Source organism: Coregonus clupeaformis, chromosome 8, assembly GCF_020615455.1.
Source record: "Coregonus clupeaformis isolate EN_2021a chromosome 8, ASM2061545v1, whole genome shotgun sequence".
Taxonomy (NCBI): Eukaryota; Metazoa; Chordata; class Actinopteri; order Salmoniformes; family Salmonidae; genus Coregonus; species Coregonus clupeaformis.
In genome coordinates this window covers 37,613,530-37,632,492 of record NC_059199.1, presented here as the reverse complement: position 1 = coordinate 37,632,492, position 18,963 = coordinate 37,613,530, and the positions used below count along the sequence as shown (strand labels likewise).

The following is an 18,963-nucleotide window of genomic DNA, read 5'->3' as shown; positions in this document are numbered from 1 at the left end:
GGAATACCTGGGATAGGATAAAGTAATCCTTCTACCCCCCCCAAAAAAAAATTGTAAAGTGATTATCCCACTGGCTATAGGGTGAACGCACCAATTGGTGAGTCGCTCTGGATAAGAGCGTCTGCTAAATGACGTAATGTGCCCTTGAGCAAGGCACTTAACCCTAATTGCTCCTGTAAGTCGCTCTGGATAAGAGCGTCTGCTAAATGACTAAAATGTAAATGTAAATGTATACAAGACCACTGATAATCTCCCTCGATCTGGGGCTCCACGCAAGATCTCACCCCGTGGGGTCAAAATGATCACAAGAACGGTGAGCAAAAATCCCAGAACCACACGGGGGGACCTAGTGAATGACCTGCAGAGAGCTGGGACCAAAGTAACAAAGCCTACCATCAGTAACACACTACTCCGCCAGGGACTCAAATCCTGCATTGCCAGACGTGTCCCCCTGCTTAAGCCAGTACATGTCCAGGCCCGTCTGAAGTTTGCTAGAGTGCATTTGGATGATCCAGAAGAGGATTGGGAGAATGTCATATGGTCAGATGAAACCAAAATATAACTTTTTGGTAAAAACTCAACTCATCGTGTTTGGAGGACAAAGAATGCTGAGTTGCATCCAAAGAACACCATACCTACTGTGAAGCATGGGGGTGGAAACTTCATGCTTTGGGGCTGTTCTTCTGCAAAGGGACCAGGACGACTGATCCGTGTAAAGGAAAGAATGAATGGGGCCATGTATCGTGAGATTTGGAGTGAAAACCTCCTTCCATCAGCAAGTGCATTGAAGATGAAACGTGGCTGGGTCTTTTAGCATGACAATGATCCCAAACACACCTCCCGGGCAACGAAGGAGTGGCTTCGTAAGAAGCATTTCAAGGTCCTGGAGTGGCCTAGCCAGTCTCCAGATCTCAACCCCATAGAAAATATTTGGAGGGAGTTGAAAGTCCGTGTTGCCCAGCGACAGCCCCAAAACATCACTGCTCTAGAGGAGATCTGCATGGAGGAATGGGCCAAAATACCAGCAACAGTGTGTGAAAACCTTGTGAAGACTTACAGAAAACGTTTGACCTGTGTCATTGCCAACAAGGGGTATATAACAAAGTATTGAGAAACTTTTGTTATTGACCAAATACTTATTTTCCACCATAATTTGCAAATAAATTCATAAAAAATCCTACAATGTGATTTTCTGGAATTTCTTTTCTCATTTTGTCTGTCATAGTTGACATGTACCTATGATGAAAATTACAGGCCTCTCTCATCTTTTTAAGTGGGAGAACTTGCACAATTGGTGGCTGACTAAATACTTTTTTTCCCCACTGTATATATATATATTTTAGGGGTGTAACGATTCGTTTTAACAACGATTCGATTTGTATCACGATTCGTGGTTGTCGATACGATTCAAGGACGATATTGGTTCATTTAGAACGATACGATCCGAAACGATTCAGTGACTTGAAATCGATTCAGTAACCTTTTAGCCAAAAATTCAACCAGTGTGACTGAAATAAATACCTGGATACTGGACAGTGCAGGTGAAGTTTCCTAGATTCCTGTTTCTTGTAAGGACCGCAATGGTGGCTTGATAATTTCTCGCTCGTCGGCTTCTCCTCTGTCATCCGCCATGCTATGCTTTGTTGTCTTGGCGCCTTTGCGCTGCTGCTGGCGCGATGACGTCACGGATAGGCAGAGTGAATCGAGTAATGTTTAAAGCCTTTATCATTAAAAGTGCTAAGAAAAAACATCCATATAAAGTCTGACGTGCTTAAATCCAATGGGTTATTTCCTAGTATCGATACAATCGATTTATTACATTTTAAAACGATGTTAGATCGATATATGTTGTCCAAAAGGCCAACTCGCCGAGCACAGATCGATGTAGTTGGATCATAGGAATATAAATCGATACATCGATGTAGTAGATGGATCGTTACACCCCTAGTAAAAACACTCCAGTGCGCAAAACAGGGGCACTGGAAAATACAAGGCACACAGGGAATATTCCCGGCGATACAAAATACATGGAGCTCCACCGAGCTTCTCTCTCCTCCACAATAAACAATCACACACAAAGACAAGGGGGCAGAGGGAACACTTATACAGGTACTAATGAGGGGATATGAACCAGGTGTGTGTAATAAACAAGACAAAACAAATGGAATGATGAGATGAGGAGCGGCAGTGTGTCACGCCCTGGCTCTGGGGACACTTGTATGTTGAGCCAGGGTGTGCATTTCATTTGTTTATCGAGCATGTGTATTTCTATGTTGGCCTGAGTGGCTCCCAATCAGAGGCAACGAGTGTCAGCTGTCGTTGGTTGTCTCTGATTGGGAGCCATATTTAAACTGTCTGTTTCCCATTTGTGTTTGTGGGATCTTGTTTCAAGTCTGTTTATGTTAGACCGTGAACTGTCACGTATCGTTTGTTGTTTTGATCGTGTCTCTATTAAAGAGTATGTTTGCCTGCAACGCTGCGCCTTGGTCCTCTGTTCCCGACGATCGTGACAGAAGATCCCACCTCGACTGGATCAAGCAGCGTGACGAGGAGAGAGGATGGACCTGGGAGGAGATGAGTGAGAGTCTGGCAAGAGGGATGGAGGCCATGAGCACGGGGAGAGACAAGCCCATACATTTTTTAGGGGGGCTAACGCCGTGGGACGACGGGGCAGCAGGAGGCCGCCAGGTTACGGGAGTCACTGGTCACCAGGGGGGAAGGAGGATGTAGAGGCACGGCGAGAGGTACTGGCGTGTGTTGCCAGTCCGGTCCGGCCTGTTCCTGATCCCCACGTAGGGCCAGTGGTGTGTGTTCCCAGTACGGTCCGGCCTGTTCCTGCCACTCGCACCAAGTCAGTGGTGCGCGTCGTCAGCCCGGTCCGGCCCATTCCTGCTCCCCGCACCAAGTCAGTGGTGCGTTTCGTCAGCCCAGCTCGGCCCGTTCCTGCTCCCCGCACCAAGTCAGTGGTGCGCTTCGTCAGCCCGGTCCGGCCCGCTCCTGCTCCCCGCACCAAGTCAGTGGTGCGTTTCGTCAGCCCGGCGCGGCCCGCTCCTGCTCCCCACACCAAGCCAGTGGTGTGCGTCGTCAGTCCGGCACGGCCCGTGCCTGTTCCACCGGTGGCTGGTCCGGCACCGGTCAGATGCTTCACGCCGGAGCTAGAGCAATCCGCTCCACCAGTGTGCAGTCCAGCTCCGGCCAGCGGGGCCAGACCGGACCAGGGGTACTTTGGGGGGTTGGAGAGGGAGCGGGGATCAGGCCCGGAGCCGGATCCGCCGCCTAAGCGGAGTGCCCACCCGGTCCCTCCCCTGTGGTGTTTGGTGGGCGCGGTCGGAGTCCGCACCTTTAGGGGGGGTACTGTCACGCCCTGGCTCTGGGGACACTTGTATGTTGAGCCAGGGTGTGCATTTCATTTGTTTATCGAGCATGTGTATTTCTATGTTGGCCTGAGTGGCTCCCAATCAGAGGCAACGAGTGTCAGCTGTCGTTGGTTGTCTCTGATTGGGAGCCATATTTAAACTGTCTGTTTCCCATTTGTGTTTGTGGGATCTTGTTTCAAGTCTGTTTATGTTAGACCGTGAACTGTCACGTATCGTTTGTTGTTTTGATCGTGTCTCTATTAAAGAGTATGTTTGCCTGCAACGCTGCGCCTTGGTCCTCTGTTCCCGACGATCGTGACACAGTGGCTAGAAGGCCGGTGACGACAAACGCCGAAGCCTGCCCGAACAAGGAGAGGGGCAGCCTCGGAGGAAGTCGTGACAGATACTGTATATTTTTGAAAGAATACTATATTTCCCTTGACAGAGTAATGCTGAATGTAAAAAATGGCTCAACTTACCCCACTCTCCCCTACACATGATGTAACATTTGTTTACGATTGACAGATAATGTTTAAATGCAAAACACTTTATTTTGTGATGGGGCCCTCAGCTCAGTTTGGGAACCTTAATTCAGGCTGGACAGCAGGAAGTCAACCTGTATTTCTAGATTCCGCATCACCTCCCCCGAGAGCCTCTCTGGGCTTTCATAGATTGACTCATTGAGGTTGAAGATGGATTGTAGCCATGCCTTCATCTGGCCCTGTTGACAACAGACACATCATCAACTATTATTGAGAGAGAGAGAGAGAGAGAGAGAGAGAGAGAGAGAGAGAGAGAGAGAGAGAGAGAGAGAGAGAGAGAGAGAGAGAGAGAGAGAGAGAGAGAGAGAGAGAGAGAGAGAGAGAGAGAGAGAGAGAGAGAGAGAGAGAGAGAGAGAGAGAGAGAGAGAGAGAGAGAGAGAGAGAGAGAGAGAGAGAGAGAGAGAGAGAGAGAGAGAGAGAGAGAGAGAGAGAGAGAGAGAGAGAGAGAGAGAGAGAGAGAGAGAGAGAGAGAGAGACAGAGAGAGAGAGAGAGAAATTAGAGAGAGCGAGAGAGAGAGAGAGAGAGAGAGAGACACACAAATGTACCTTAACGAGGAGGTAGAAGTTCTCAGCAGCCTCTGTCCAGGCTCCTCCAGGAGGGTCAATCCTCATTATGACTTGCAGGAGCAGATAAAGGAAGCTACCAGGCTCCTGGAGAAGGAACAGGGGACATGAGTGAGTGTCTACAGATCTGATATGACAACAGTGTGTATAGCATAGATAAACAACAGGATGTTCCATTCTTAGGGCCACTTACAGATATAGGAAGAGATGTCTTTCCTTCTAGAAGGCTTAGTAGAACGAATTCATAAAAAACATCTGCGAAGTTGATGCGGTCGATCTGAAGTCAAACAAATAGGATAATTACATAATCTTCATTGACAAGCACTTTAGAAAGTCTCATTGAGTAGATGTTAGATGAGAAGACGGTGCCTGCAGCTAACGCTCAAGCTTGCATGTAGACCTACTCCTACGAGAGCCATCTCCTGCTCTAGTCGCTCCCTGTTTGCTGGCTCATTAATGAAGTTCACCAGTAGGTCGTAGGCCTGCTGAAACTGCCTCACATCCTCAAAACAAAACAATCATAAAATTCCTTAAAACTTAGATCATAAACTCAAAGATTCAGGTCTGTAATTCAAAGGGCCTCCGATTGTTTGGCTAGTATGACGTTGAAACTTTTCAACTAAACCCTATGAATCACTGTTTCCTAAAGGTAACCCACTGTGCAAGAACTGGTTGAATCAATGTTGTATCAATAAAAAATGTAAATGTGATGATGTTGAATCAAAGTGGGAAACTGATTGGATTTGAAAGAAGTCATCAACGTAAGGGAATTTCGTCTTTTAACCTAAATCCAATTACGTTAATTTTGGGGGGGATTTCACATTGAATTCACATTAGTTGACAACTCAACCAAATGTAAATCAAAACGAGACGTTGAAATGACATCTGTGCCCAGTGGGAACTATATATCTGGTCTGATGAACGTTGCACAATTATGTAATTGGTTACCTGCTGGTTGAGCTCGGATAGTCCACTCAACACCATCCTCCCAGCGTGGGTGAGGTAATTGAGGGAGGTACTGTCTGAGGATGTCAGAGCCTGTGAGAACAAGACAGTACATTTACAAATAGTCCAGAAATGTTCATGAAGTGAAATACAAAAGGTGCTAAATTCACATTTTCTCACCTCCATAGCACGTCTGATACCGGCCAGCCTCAGAGAGAAGTTGGTTGTCCCTTGGTTTTCAAAGTAACGCCTGTAAATAGAAATGTTCAATAATAAATGTTCAACCTAAGAAGCTAAAACATCAGTGCCATGAAATTAAGAAATCATTTTATGTTAGCCTATATTATAACTGCAGGATTCAGAAAGACCATACCAATGTAGGATCTTAATTTGATCACTCTTTTGTTGCTGAGAATTTTCCTGCACGGCAGGAAATGCAAACTTGTAGCGTATTTGGAATTTTCAAGTTTGTAATTTCCACTTTGAAAATTTAGACTCGATTTGCCCTAACGAAAAATGTATCCTGTTGCTGCAGGATTATTTTCCTGCTGTAGCAAACTGTCTCAAATTAAGATCCTACATCTGTATAACTACAATATTGGGCAGATTATTTCAAAGCAAAGGTTTTTACTATAGATGAACATATGAAAGCGAACCCACCGCAACTGGGGCACATCTGCAGCATTATTTTGCTCCTCCACAAACTCCTCCTCAAACTCCTAAAACAGACATCACATTAACTTAAACTCTACTAAACTGCATTTCACCTGCAACATCAACTGAAGCAGACAAAACATTCAGTGACATCATAACAATACTTTCATCTTGACCTAACAACTTGACCCTTGACAGACAACACAAACCTATCGATACCAAAACAATGACACACACCTGTACACACAAGTACAAATGAAATAAGAATTATTGACTGTAGAAAGAGTTTTACCTGAGGAGTGCTGTCAGGGGTCTGGTCCTGGTCCTGGGTGGAGTGGTAAGGTGGAGGGGGGACTGGGAGGGGAATCGGAAGGGAAAGGGGGAGGCGGAGAATTCTGGGGGAACTGGTGAGAGGAGCCAGAGGACGGCTCATGAGGGGTGGTGATGATGTCAGAGGTGGAGAACTGATATGCCATCATCTCATCCCCCTCTCCTGGTACCCCTCCACTGTGGTGGAGATATCCACCTGCTGTTTAACACACAACATGTGACACTGTCAGCCCAACACTGAAAACCACCATATTGAAAACCCCTCAACCAAACACTGAAATAAATCATAACACAGAGAAACAACGGGGTGTACCTGGGCATCCTCATAATAGGTGAACTCAGACCTCCTCTTGACAAGGCAGGACATGAGTCCATGGATCCTTCTACCAAGGAACTAAAAATGAGGCAAGAGATTAGAACGTGTAATTTCATTTTCTGTCAACATGTATTTATTCAAATAGGTAAATGGACATTTGCCACTTTACATTTTTTCTGTGAAAAATTGCCTGACTGTACCTTAATACCAATCAGCTTCTTGTTGGTGAGGACCACCTGGACGAGACCCTTTAAAAGAGACAGAGAAACATTACATTTCATCCAGGAAATATAAGTAGACCTATAGCATGTGCGTCATTTGACACAAATCAGGTGCATTTGAGACGAAAGACCAGTTGAGAATCTCTCACCCATGGGTCCAGGATTTTTTCCTGGATGACTCTGCTCCACCACAGCTGCTTCTCCACTCCCCTCACAATGCACAGGTGATGCATGTCCTCTTCATTTTGCTATAAAGAAAAAACTCCTTCAGTCTCCAGACCTCTCTCTATATGTTAGCTGTAGATGTCTATAACATTTGGCAGGCGATTTCAGTTCTGAGTATAATCCCTGGCAGTGATATAGAGCCCACATGATGTTCGTACGACAAGTTTCCCCTAGGTTTCAATTAGGGACAGACATACAAAAGAAAACCCAGAGACAATTGGGAGTTCAAATACACAGGTGTGTTCATAAATGTTAAGAATATGTCTGAAGTACCTGCACTCGTCCATAATGGATATTCCAGTAATGGAAATGAAACGAACCCCAGTTCCCAACCAGCTGCAACTTCTCATAGGGAAAACCAGAGTCTTCCCTATTTGGCTGAAAAACAAAGACATCCCCTAATTATAGAGATTGCTCTGTGATTAATAAGACACACAATTGTGGAGATAGAGGACATGGTAATGTGTACTATTACTAATCAGCTATGACTGTCTAATAATGTGATTGACTACCTGTGAATGGCTATCTGAAGGTGCTGACAGTTCGTCAAGCACTAGCCTCCCAGCTTCAGTGAGGTGAATGGTAGGCTCCTCAATAACCAATTTGGAAGTCTGTGAAAAAAAAGGGAACAGGGTAAAGTAAATTCTCCCTATAAGATCAGATGAGCTTTGGTTAATAATGTGTTTGGTTACCTGTGTGTTTAACACTGCAAGCTCTGTTACCAGCATTCTCCCAGCACGAGTGAGGTAGTAGACTGGTTTGGCCTTGGAGAAGACAGGCTATGAAGACAAGGGAATATGTTTTTTCATTATGTGGTTTTATAGAAAACTAGTGACTTGATGTTAATCTTTAATATCCTCTAAAGACCAGAGAGTGTCAGAATGGATAGACTCACAAAGATAGGAACCCACAGAGGTCCAGACCAAGGGATTAAAGCCAGACAGGACCGGTGCCCAACCTCCTCATCCACATACTAAGGAACAAGACAGGATTAAATTAAGAGTCAGTTTGAATGATAGACAGGTAGCCTATAGGACTGACAGACTGGAATAGGGAGGATCGCAAGAGGAGGCCACTGCATGATAGATTCTAAGACAATTGGCAGTTGAAATACACATGTCTGTGTTCAAAGGTTAAGGAAACATCTGAGGTACCTGCCTATGAATGGTTACCTGTTCATTTTGAGAGGACAGTTCCTCCCATACCATCCTCCTAGCAGGAGTGAAACTGATGATAATGGGCTGCTCCATTGTGAAAATCTGAGAAAATGAGGGAACAGCTTTAAAGATATCAAAGTATTCTACTAGTGGATACTGAAGGTAATTATCCCTATTAGATCAGATGAGTAATGGTTAATAATCTGAATGGTTACCTGTGTGTTTAACATTGCCATCTCTCTCACCAGCATCCTCCCAGCGTGGGTAAGATAATAAATTGGCTGCAGTTTGACAGGCTATAAAAAAAGGGAATATGTTTACAGAAATGTATTTCCAGAAGTTTCTTTTAGAAAAAGTTATGTTTATGTTTAAGCCCCCTAAAGACCAGAGAGTATCAGAATGGATGGATTTACAGCGTTTGAAACCCACAGAGGTCCAGACCAAGGGATTAAAGCCAGACAGGGCTGCTGCCGAACCTCCTCATCCACGTACTAAGGAACAAGACAGGATCAATTTAAGAGTCAGTTTGAATGATAGACTGGTACTGTATAGGAGTAAAATATTGGCATAGGGAAGATTGCAAGAGGAGGCCACTGCAATGATAATAGTTGAAATACACAGGTCTGAGATATAAATGTTAAGAACATGTCTGAAGTACCTGCAGATGAATGGCTACCTCTTCAAGCTGAGAGGACAGTTCATCCAATACCATCATGCCAGCACGAGAGATGAAAATGTGCTGCTCAATCTTGCAAATCTGTAAGAAAATGAGGGAACAGTTTTAAGGGCATCAAAGTATCCCACTACCATAGTAGATACTGAAGGTAATCCTGCCAATTAGATAAAATGAGCTTTGTCCAATAATCTGCATGGTTACCTGTGTGTTTAACACTGCCAGCTCTCTCACCAGCATCCGTCCAGCATGGGTAAGGTAATAAGTTGGCTGCAGTGTTACAGACTATTACAAAAATAGGGAATATGTTTACAGAAATGTATTTTCATATTGTTCTACAGAAAGCATCATGTTTATGTTTAAGTTACATAAACCAGTCTAAAGACCAAAGAGTATCAGAATGGATGGACTTACAGAGCTGGGAACCCACAGAGGACCAGACCAAGGGATTAAAGCCAGACAGGTCCGCTGCCCAACCTCCTCATCCACATACTAAGGAACAAGACATGATCAAATTAAAAGTCAGTTTGAATGATAGACAGGTAGCCTATAGGTCTGACAGACTGCTATAGGGATGATCACAAGAGGAGGCTACTGCATGATAGATTCTGAGACACTACACAGGTCTGTGTTGAAAGGTTAAGGAAACATCTGAGGTACCTGCCTATGAATGGTTACCTGTTCATTTTGAGAGGACAGTTTCTCCCATACCATCCTCCTAGCAGGAGTGAAACTGATGATAATGGGCTGCTCCACTGTGAATATCTGTGAGAAAATGAGGGAACGAACATCAAAGTATTTCACTACCGTAGTGGATACTGAAGGTAATCCTGCCTATTAGATCAGATGAGCTTTGTCCAATAATCTGCATGGTTACCTGCGTGTTTAACACTGCCAGCTCTCTCACCAGCATCCTCCCAGCATGGGTAAGGTAATATGTTGGCTGCAGTTATAAAAAATAGGGAATATGTTTACAGAAATGTATTTCCATATTGTTCTTCAGAAAACGTCATGTTTATGTTTAAAGTACATAAACCAGTTTTAAGACCAGAGAGAAGACCAAAGAGTATCAGAATGGATGGACTTACAGAGCTGGGAACCCACAGAGATCCAGACCAAGGGATTAAAGCCAGACAGGGCCGGTGCCCAACCTCCTCAACCACATACTAAGGAAGAAAATCAGGATCAATTTATGAGTCAGTAAAATGACAGTTTGAATGACAGATTGTTATTGAACCAATCCTGCTAATGAAGCAGTATTGTTATAGCCTGGGTGCCAGTCTGTTTCAGCTCTCTGTCCACTCCTTATGGGATTGTGATGCCAATATCATACTGCCACGATGGAATTGGCAAGAGAGCAGAAAGACTGGCACCCAAGCTATTGATAGGCCTGCAGCATTCTTACCTGAACAAGGACTGGGTCCTCCTGGTCCAGGGTGGGCTCATTATCTTTATGAAAAACAATAAAGGATTGTTTTCTCTAAGTTTAAGAAATACTAGCTACAAGACACCAGACATCTGTCCATGTAGTTAGGCTGATCATATATTTACTTGTGTTTTATATTGTATGACATCAAATGTATTTATGTGTCTGCATAATGTACCAACATGTTCAATTAAACCTAAAGCAACGGTTTGGTTTCAAAGGAGCAAGTTTGTTTGTTGTTGTTAATCTAGGGCTACACTGTAAAAAATGTCATCACCATGATAGCTACCTAAATGACACCCTATTCCCTATTTAGTGCACTACTTTTGACCAGCGCCTTTTAACCATAGAACTATGGGTCCTGGTCAAAATAAGAAATAGGGTATTGGGTGGCATTTGGGACTATTACTATTTAGACATTGTCAAATATGTAAACTTACCCTCCTCAACCGTGACAACACGGTCCACGCTCTCCACGGTGGCCAGTGCATCCTCACCGATACCGTAATATTTGCTATATGTGATCCTCTGTAGCTCAGCTGGTAGAGCACGGCGCTTGTAACGCCAAGGTAGTGGGTTCGATCCCCGGGACCACCCATACACACAAAAACTGTATGCACGCATGACTGTAAGTCGCTTTGGATAAAAGCGTCTGCTAAATGGCATATTATTATTATTTTTATAAAAGTAGACTGCCGAACCGGTCGCAAACAACAGGTCAGCTGCACACAGAAGCGACCTCTCGCGGAGGAATCTCAGCGGGGTCGCTTTCAACAAACGACTGAACATAGACCTACTCATTATCGCTCTACATACTGCAGTGATTTTGACTGAGTTCAAAACCATCTGACAATTCTTTCTTAGAATTACGGGGTTTTATAGGGACCATTAATACGTCAAAGTCTTCCATAAGTCATGGTTGGCTATGTTACAATGGGATAAACATGTTTATCAAACTGATTAAAAAACACTCAACAGTGACATCAATTAAATTGAATTTTGAGCATGATTTGGGAGTTTATACAATTGTAAACTATGAAACCATTGTTTAGAGAACAGTAGGAGTATAACAATTTAGAAAATACTGTATCTATGGCTCTGAGTAGGAGTAGAAGGGACAGCGTCACAATGCGCTCGCCATGGTTCTGAAAAAGAACGTTGCTGCGTTCATCAGCTCTGTGATGTTCTAGGCGGAGACACTCACTGAACCACTCACTTTCACGTTCAAGGTGTCAAAGCGTTCAACCAACATGCATTGGACTAAAACATCATTCAAATAATTACTAAAAAGCCTACAGATATGTTTTACATTATTATTTTAAATCTCCTGCATAAATCAGCTGAGATAGCCTACTCTTCTCATCTCTTCGCCCTCCTGCCCTGGTGGTTATATCTGAGCGTTTTGATAACTGATTGATAATTTGGATTATTCATATCCAAAGTGAAATGCTGATTGTGTCATATTTATAATGTAGGCCTAGTAGCCCACGTTTCATGACATAACCCTAATCCTAAAATAGACTAAAATTGAAACCCTGGGAGAGCACACAAGCTCTGGCTGTACAGCCGGCAACAATAATACATCCAAAGAGGGTGGCTGTTGAGGAAAACCAGTACACCAACACAAATCTTCATTAGGAGATAAAAGTAATCAGAGGCTAAAAGAAAATGGCAGACAATAGAAATCGAATGCGTATGTTACGGCTGGTTAGTGTTTTAATTACGAAGGACTCCCACAAATCTATTGTCTCTCTAAAAAACTGTAGGCTGCATATTGGTGGTCAAAGTGGTCGAAACGGTGTAGTGATCCTCGCTAATACAGTGAGCCACATTACAATTCTGACCAAGTGGGTTAAATCTGTTGGAGCGATGCGTAGGGTGTGTGCCTTTCACGCATGTAACCTGGGTTCGCTTCCCCCGCCCCTTGTTTGCTACACTATTTTAGGAAAGGGACATCTTCATGACCAACAATCTTACTCTAAAAACGTTTGTGAAAAAAGTTTGGTCAGTCTGTGAAAGTTAGAAAAGGTTGGTTAGTCTGTGAAAGTTAGAAACTTCCAGCAGGAATTGACAGTCATCAGTCAAGGTGGTTGGATTATATAGCTACAGTGGTGCTATGGTTCCAAAAGTGCTGGTGATAAAATTAACATTACTGGCATACACATTTCAAAACAAAAGCCTATGATCAGGTATGGAGTTTTGGAAATGTTGTTAAACCCAACAGTCTATACTCTATAGCACAAAGTGTGATGTCCCCAATGATAAAATTGCATGTTACTCTAATTGTGAGATGTGTTACAGTTTACAATAGGCTACTTGGGTCTACTATACCTTCATCCTTTATTAAAGCATTCGGTTGCTAGCATTATCTCCACAAGCAAGGGTATCCTGGGGAAAGACAAATCTTCTCCTCCCAGTAGACTAACTGAATCAAAGCCAGTAGCCTCTAACATTACTGCTAGATAGCCATGTAAACACGAACCTCAGTGGCAGAGCTAAAGCTCATCTGAGATCTTGCATAGGCTGCTGTTTACCATAATCAGGATATTTTTTACAAACCTTGGCGATACTTTCTTTGTTCTCGATTCGGAAGAAACTTGTCTCTTATGAACATCTGTGTGCAGTTGCATGTGGAACTCCAAAAAAACAGAGAATATTCAGAAAAATATTAAATCCACTTTTTGTATTGAGCGATAAATACCGCTTTCATATGTGTAGATCTTTCTTTTGGTCGCACTGTGGGAAGTGCTGTCATTAAGGCTACTTCTACAAGCGGCCGCAGCCGCTTCGCATAGAAACGACTAGTTACTGCAACGGTGTTGGGAAATGTGAGATGTGCACAGCTAAAATGCCGAGGACTGTGCAAAAGGTGGATTTAATATATTTTTTGTCGAATTTTCTCTAGTTTTTGGAGTATGCTACCTGTAACTGCACACAGACGTTTATAAGAGACACATTTCTTCCTAGGTTAGGGGTCTATAATTGTAAAATACGTGTGTTTGATTGAATAACTAGCCTAATCTAACTATCGTGGTCATACATCTGGACTCTTCATCATCATCATCAACACTTTGAATTACTAAGGAATATTCGTATAGCAACTGGTTGCTAGGGGAAACGAGACACTAGCATTATCCTCTTGTTGTGAGACTGAGAGGGAGGATTGGAGAAGTGCACGGGGAGGGGTGGGAAGCAGAGAAGACGGAGCATGGTTGAAATTCCACCAAATGGATAAGAAGAGACAGACAAAGTTTGACACATTTATGTTTTCAGTGGTTGACCGACACGAATGAACGAGTAAACCTTGTTTTAGCCTAGTGAAGTATCACAAATTAATACCTCAGTATTAATTATCCACTGCACGGAATCTCCATGAGGGCACAAGTCTGCATGACGATTTTCGCGTAAAGAGAGGCAGCGCGGGAGAGCTGACTTGTCGCCTGGCAGGTATGTTCTGCTATTTTGAATAAAGCTAGCCATACAGCTAATATAAGTTTTAGGCTATTATTAATTTCGTATAGCTAACTAAATAAATGAAGCTATCTAACAGCAATGCTGTTGTGGGCTTACACATGTAATAATTACAACCAGGAGCCTATAATGGAGGAAGTCAGCTTTTCACTCAGTCCTATCATTTATATTGAAAATAGGTTATTATAACACAAGGTAAACACACATTTACAATAATTGTTAGGTCTATGTTATTAGCCCAAAATTTACTGATACAAGTACAGAAACATTCATAGCCAGAGGCAACCTAGGCTACACTGCAATTAACACTATACTTATTATACACGCTATGTTCTACAGTGCTGATTCTAAGAACAGGGTTAATTCCCATAAAGTATTAGTATCTCTGTCTCTATCACATACATGCATGGCCAAGGAAGATAGGTTGCATAAACAGATACAAATATAGAGCGATAAGGCGCAAGGGGGGACAGGGGAAGAGAATAAACAGTGAGAGGGAAAGAATTGGTGAGTACGCTCTGTCCTGCAAATGCCAGAGCACATCAGCGCCGGAGCTACATCTAGTTTGATGTAAGGAAGTAGCCTACTCGATTGCCTATCCAGGGGCCTTGTATGTGATCAGACCTGTTGAAGGTGGGGTTCGTGTGTGAATGTGAGTATGAAAGTGTGAGTATGTATAGCTGTAAGTATGAGAACGTATCAGTGTAAACTAGGGGTGTAACGATTCGTTTTAACAACGATTCGATTTGTATCACGATTCGTGGTTGTCGATACGATTCAAGGACGATATTGGTTCATTTAGAACGATACGATCCGAAACGATTCAGTGACTTGAAATCGATTCAGTAACCTTTTAGCCAAAAAATTCAACCAGTGTGACTGAAATAAATACCTGGATACTGGACAGTGCAGGTGAAGTTTCCTAGATTCCTGTTTCTTGTAATGGAATCAGGTATCAATTAATTATGAATATAAATAAACAAGTAAACAACAATGAATGGCAAATGCATTCACATTTTATTTGAATAAAGTGCAAACAACACTTTAGGTTGAATTAACAGGAAGTTAAAATTGTCTGATCTCATTTTCAATATTCAATACATTTTCAATAAAAGTACAGTAAGTGCAACCAACATTTCAACAGTAGGTTTACCTGCTACTTCTGCTTTTGTTTTTCAACATAAAAATATTACAATATTAATATCAAAAATAAAGTGCAACCAACATCTCTTCAGGTTGAATTAACAGTAGGTTTACCTGCTACTTCTGCTTTTGTTTTTCAACATAAAAATATTACAATATTAATATCAAAAATAAAGTGCAACCAACATCTCTTCAGGTTGAATTAACAGTAGGTTTACCTGCTACTTCTGCTTTTGTTTTTCAACATTACAATACAAATACAGTATTAATATCAAAAATAAAGTGCAACCAACATTTCTTCAGGTTGAATGAGCAGTGGATGAACCTGCTACTACTCTCATTTTAATAAACAAACAATATTCAACAAAAGATCAAGTGTAACCTACTAGGCTACTCTTCAATGACTACAGATTTTTTTTCAAAAATATCAACTGATCAACATGATCTGGCTGCAGAACACTTCTCTGTGCGTTCACTATGTCGCCAGCAGTACTAAAAACTCGTTCTGCTGGCACACTGGTGCCTGGAATGCACAGGTACCATTTAGCAAGGGTGGAAAGTACAGGTAGCTCTTTCTCCTGAGATCTCCACCACTTCATGGCATTTTCAGTCAAAGGCAACACATCTTTTGCTCGGTACTTTAACACCTCTGCTCTGGCTGTCTCGCTTGTGGATTTTCTTTCTCTTTGGGTGAAGGAATCGCCAAACAGCGCATCTAAGGCTTTCTTCTTACAAGGAGGTGACTCATTTGGAGCTACAATATAAGAAATATATTTCCAAATATAGTCATGTTTCTCATTAATACAAAACAACAACAATCTTTTATTGGTATCACATGAAACACACCTGTGGTCTCTTCATTGAATCCTGACAGCTTTGTGCTTGAGCTTCCCTCGTCTTCCTCCTGATTTCCCATTGCTTGCATCTATTGATGTAAGAATGTGTGAACTGTTCAAATTTCTGCTCTGTAATACTGCACACATAAATTTAGAGGAAGATAAAGAACAGATGAGATTTGAGAGAGGACAAATGAAAGGGGAGAAGAGAAAAGAGCAGAGGAAAGAGGAGAGAAGAGTTACCTGGTGGGACACTTCTGCCTCAAAAACCAGTTTTGTGTAGACCTGTTCTCTGTCCTCTTTTTCCAGGTAGGGCAGTTCTTTAAATCGCGGGTCCAACGCTGATGCTGTTTAAAGAACAAGAATATTGCATTCATTGCATTATTAAATTAAGTTGACCTGAAATTGCAAGTGATGACCACCTCCTCATACACAAAATAATCAGAAGATTAAACTTTAGTATGTTTAAAAGAAATGTGGCACAGTGATGATGTAAAGCCACCATGAACTAAGAATTGTATTGCAGATATCTTGCTTACTTTTCCATATGAAAAAACAACTCAAATTCAAACTTGAAAACGCAAAGGTGTGGCATTTTACAAATTAATACAGTCTAATAACCTAAAATATTAACCAAGTTGATTTTAATTAAGACTCCAAATTAATTACCTATGTTGAGAGCATCTTGGGTGCCTCTGTAGCGTGTGGAGAGGTCACTGGCCATCACCCTCTTAATCTCTGCAACCAGGGTTGAGTCGTCTTCGCATGGCTGTAGGTGTTTCAGCAGTTTTGCTTGAAGAGGAGCAATTACAGAGAGAGTTGGCTGGTCTTCTTCACACATCACAGTGGTTGCCATTTTGACAGGACCCATCAACTGAACAATGTCATCCATGTTGGCAATATCACTCTCACTCAGCGTGCCTACATCTGTGACCCCCCTTTCGTAGATCCTTGGACATCAGAGTTGCCATTATAGCTGGCTGTTGTTCCAAAAAACGTTCAAGCATTTCGAATGAACTGTTCCATCTGGTGATTATGTCTTGGATCAGTTTATGTTTTGGTAAATCCATCAGAGTTTGTTTTTCCTGTAGGGCGTGACATGCAATCGGGCTGCGGTGAAAATATCCAACAATTTTTCGCACTTTCCCCAACAACCTGGAAGCACGGTCCACCCCCAAACCCTTCTGCGAGGCAAGGTTGAGTGTATGTGCGAAGCAGGTAATGTGTGGACTGAACTGGGCTTCTGCACCGGCCACAATCATATTCCTGGCGTTATCTGTGACGATGGCAGGATTCTTGTCGTAGATTTTCCACTCCATGCAGGCTTCACGCAGTAACGCGCCAATATTTTTACCAGTATGGGCTTCATTGAAAACTCTGGTTAGCAGAACAAAGGTCTTCATTTTCCACTCCGGATCAATGTGATGAGAGGTAATTGTCACATACCCTTGATTTGAGCATGACGTCCAGCCATCTGTCGTTATCGCTACTCGTTCAGCTTGAGAAAGCGACAGCTTCACATCATTCTTAGTACTTTCGTACAATGCAGGAATAACCTTTTCTGAGAAGTGTGGTCGGCTTGGTATTGTGTACCTTGGCTCCAATGTTTGAATCATTTCACGGAATCCCGGATTTTCAACCACACTGTAGGGTCGCATGTCTTTGCAGATAAACTTGGCAATTGTTGCCGTGATGTTTTTCGCCCGAGCGGAGTTTTGGCCTAGTCTCTGACTAAACATGCAGGCGAGACCTGAGGCTTCTGCAGAGTTGACTTTACCTTTCGCTGCTGTAGCAGCGGAACGCTGCAAGAGGTGCCTGGACGGTCGGTGTTGTGTGAAATCCCATGGCGCCTTAGTAGGTGGTTGGAGAGATTTGTCGTGTTGCCGTTGTACTTTACTTGACCTTTACATATCCTACAAACAGCGAGCGACTTATTTAGAACATCTCCGTCTTTGCAAAAGCCAAAGTGTTTCCACACACTGGACCGCAATGGTGGCTTGATAATTTCTCGCTCGTCGGCTTCTCCTCTGTAGTCCGCCATGCTATGTCTGGTTGTCTTTGCGCCTTTGCGCTGCTGTTGGCGCGATGACGTCACGGATAGGCAGACTGAATCGAGTAATGTTTAAAGCCTTTATCATTAAAAGTGCTAAGAAAAAACATCCATATAAAGTCTGACGTGCTTAAATCCAATGGGTTATTTCCTAGTATCGATACAATCGATTTATTACATTTTAAAACGATGTTAGATCGATATATGTTGTCCAAAAGGCCAACTCGCCGAGCACAGATCGATGTAGTTGGATCATAGGAATATAAATCGATAATATATATATATATATATATATATATATATATATATAAAACTTACACACCAATTCTTTCTAAAACCGGGAAGGGAAGGATCATGTCAAAGAAAATGTAGTCGATGACATTTTACATTACATTTACATTTTAGTCATTTAGCAGACGCTCTTATCCAGAGCGACTTACAGGAGCAATTAAGGTTAAGTGCCTTGCTCAAGGGCACATTTACGTCATTTAGCAGACGCTCTTATCCAGAGCGACTACAAATTGGTGCATTCACCCTATAGCCAGTGGGATAACCACTTTACAATTATACTTTTTTTTTTTTTTTTTTGGGGGGGGGGTAGAAGGATTACTTTATCCTATCCCAGGTGTTCCTTAAAGAGGTGGGGTTTCAAATGTCTCCGGAAGGTGGTGAGTGACTCCGCTGTCCTGGCGTCGTGAGGGAGCTTGTTCCACCATTGGGGTGCCAGAGCAGCGAACAGCTTTGACTGGGCTGAGCGGGAACTATGCTTCCGCAGAGGAAGGGGAGCCAGCAGGCCAGAGGTGGATGAACGCAATGCCCTCGCCTGGGTGTAGGGACTGATCAGAGCCTGAAGGTACGGCGGTGCCGTTCCCCTCACTGCTCCATAGGCAAGCACCATGGTCTTGTAACGGATGCGAGCTTCAACTGGAAGCCAGTGGAGTGTGCGGAGGAGGGGGGTGACGTGAGAGAACTTGGGAAGGTTGAACACCAGACGGGCTGCGGCATTCTGGATGAGTTGTAGGGGTTTAATGGCACAGGCAGGGAGCCCAGCCAA

At 43.0% G+C, this 18,963-nt stretch overlaps 2 protein-coding genes and 2 long non-coding RNA genes across 5 annotated transcripts; all 4 read right to left on the bottom strand.

The window, feature by feature from the left end:
- Window positions 1-3,887: 3,887 nt before the first annotated feature.
- On the bottom strand, window positions 3,888-6,537 carry LOC121572911. The gene is made up of 9 exons (XM_045222257.1): window positions 6,480-6,537; window positions 6,354-6,415; window positions 6,068-6,126; window positions 5,588-5,657; window positions 5,411-5,500; window positions 4,867-4,965; window positions 4,656-4,739; window positions 4,445-4,549; window positions 3,888-4,077 (listed from the first exon to the last, which is right to left on the bottom strand). Exons 1-9 carry the CDS (start codon window positions 6,535-6,537, stop codon window positions 3,943-3,945), a joined length of 762 nt encoding a protein of 253 aa, XP_045078192.1. The 3' UTR covers window positions 3,888-3,942.
- A 1,549-nt stretch (window positions 6,538-8,086) lies between these two features.
- Window positions 8,087-8,763, bottom strand: LOC121572912. Its single transcript, XR_006001932.1, has 4 exons — window positions 8,724-8,763; window positions 8,526-8,606; window positions 8,326-8,412; window positions 8,087-8,126 (listed from the first exon to the last, which is right to left on the bottom strand). It is a non-coding gene; the product is annotated as an uncharacterized LOC121572912 (long non-coding RNA).
- LOC121585549 lies at window positions 8,760-9,231 on the bottom strand. Its single transcript, XR_006003865.2, has 3 exons — window positions 9,188-9,231; window positions 8,969-9,067; window positions 8,760-8,801 (listed from the first exon to the last, which is right to left on the bottom strand). It is a non-coding gene; the product is annotated as an uncharacterized LOC121585549 (long non-coding RNA).
- Window positions 9,232-15,329: 6,098 nt separating this feature from the next.
- Window positions 15,330-16,791, bottom strand: LOC121572915 (E3 SUMO-protein ligase ZBED1-like). Of its 2 annotated transcripts, XM_041884948.2 has the most exons (4): window positions 16,529-16,791; window positions 16,103-16,206; window positions 15,870-15,948; window positions 15,330-15,777 (listed from the first exon to the last, which is right to left on the bottom strand). In XM_041884948.2, the coding sequence occupies exons 1-4, from the start codon at window positions 16,749-16,751 to the stop codon at window positions 15,428-15,430; spliced, it is 756 nt and encodes a 251-aa protein (XP_041740882.2). In that variant the 5' UTR covers window positions 16,752-16,791; the 3' UTR covers window positions 15,330-15,427. The 2 variants fall into 2 exon arrangements, with proteins under 2 accessions (XP_041740882.2, XP_041740883.2); XM_041884949.2 differs by lacking the exon at window positions 15,870-15,948 and having other exon boundaries at window positions 15,558-15,777.
- Window positions 16,792-18,963: the final 2,172 nt, after the last annotated feature.

Bases quoted from the DNA above. Each gene is read 5' to 3' on its own strand.
- LOC121572911 (XM_045222257.1), bottom strand. From the start codon at position 6,537: ATGGCATATCAGTTCTCCACCTCTGACATCATCACCACCCCTCATGAG. The intron at 6,127-6,353 runs GTAAAACTCTTT...TGTCTGTTTTAG, and splicing joins CCCCTGACAGCACTCCTCAG to GAGTTTGAGGAGGAGTTTGT. The intron at 5,658-6,067 runs GTGGGTTCGCTT...TTCTATTTACAG, and splicing joins GCAGATGTGCCCCAGTTGCG to GCGTTACTTTGAAAACCAAG.
- LOC121572915 (XM_041884948.2), bottom strand. From the start codon at position 16,751: ATGGATGACATTGTTCAGTTGATGGGTCCTGTCAAAATGGCAACCACT. The intron at 16,207-16,528 runs GTAATTAATTTG...TTCTTTAAACAG, and splicing joins CCAAGATGCTCTCAACATAG to CATCAGCGTTGGACCCGCGA. The intron at 15,949-16,102 runs GTAACTCTTCTC...TTACATCAATAG, and splicing joins AGGCAGAAGTGTCCCACCAG to ATGCAAGCAATGGGAAATCA.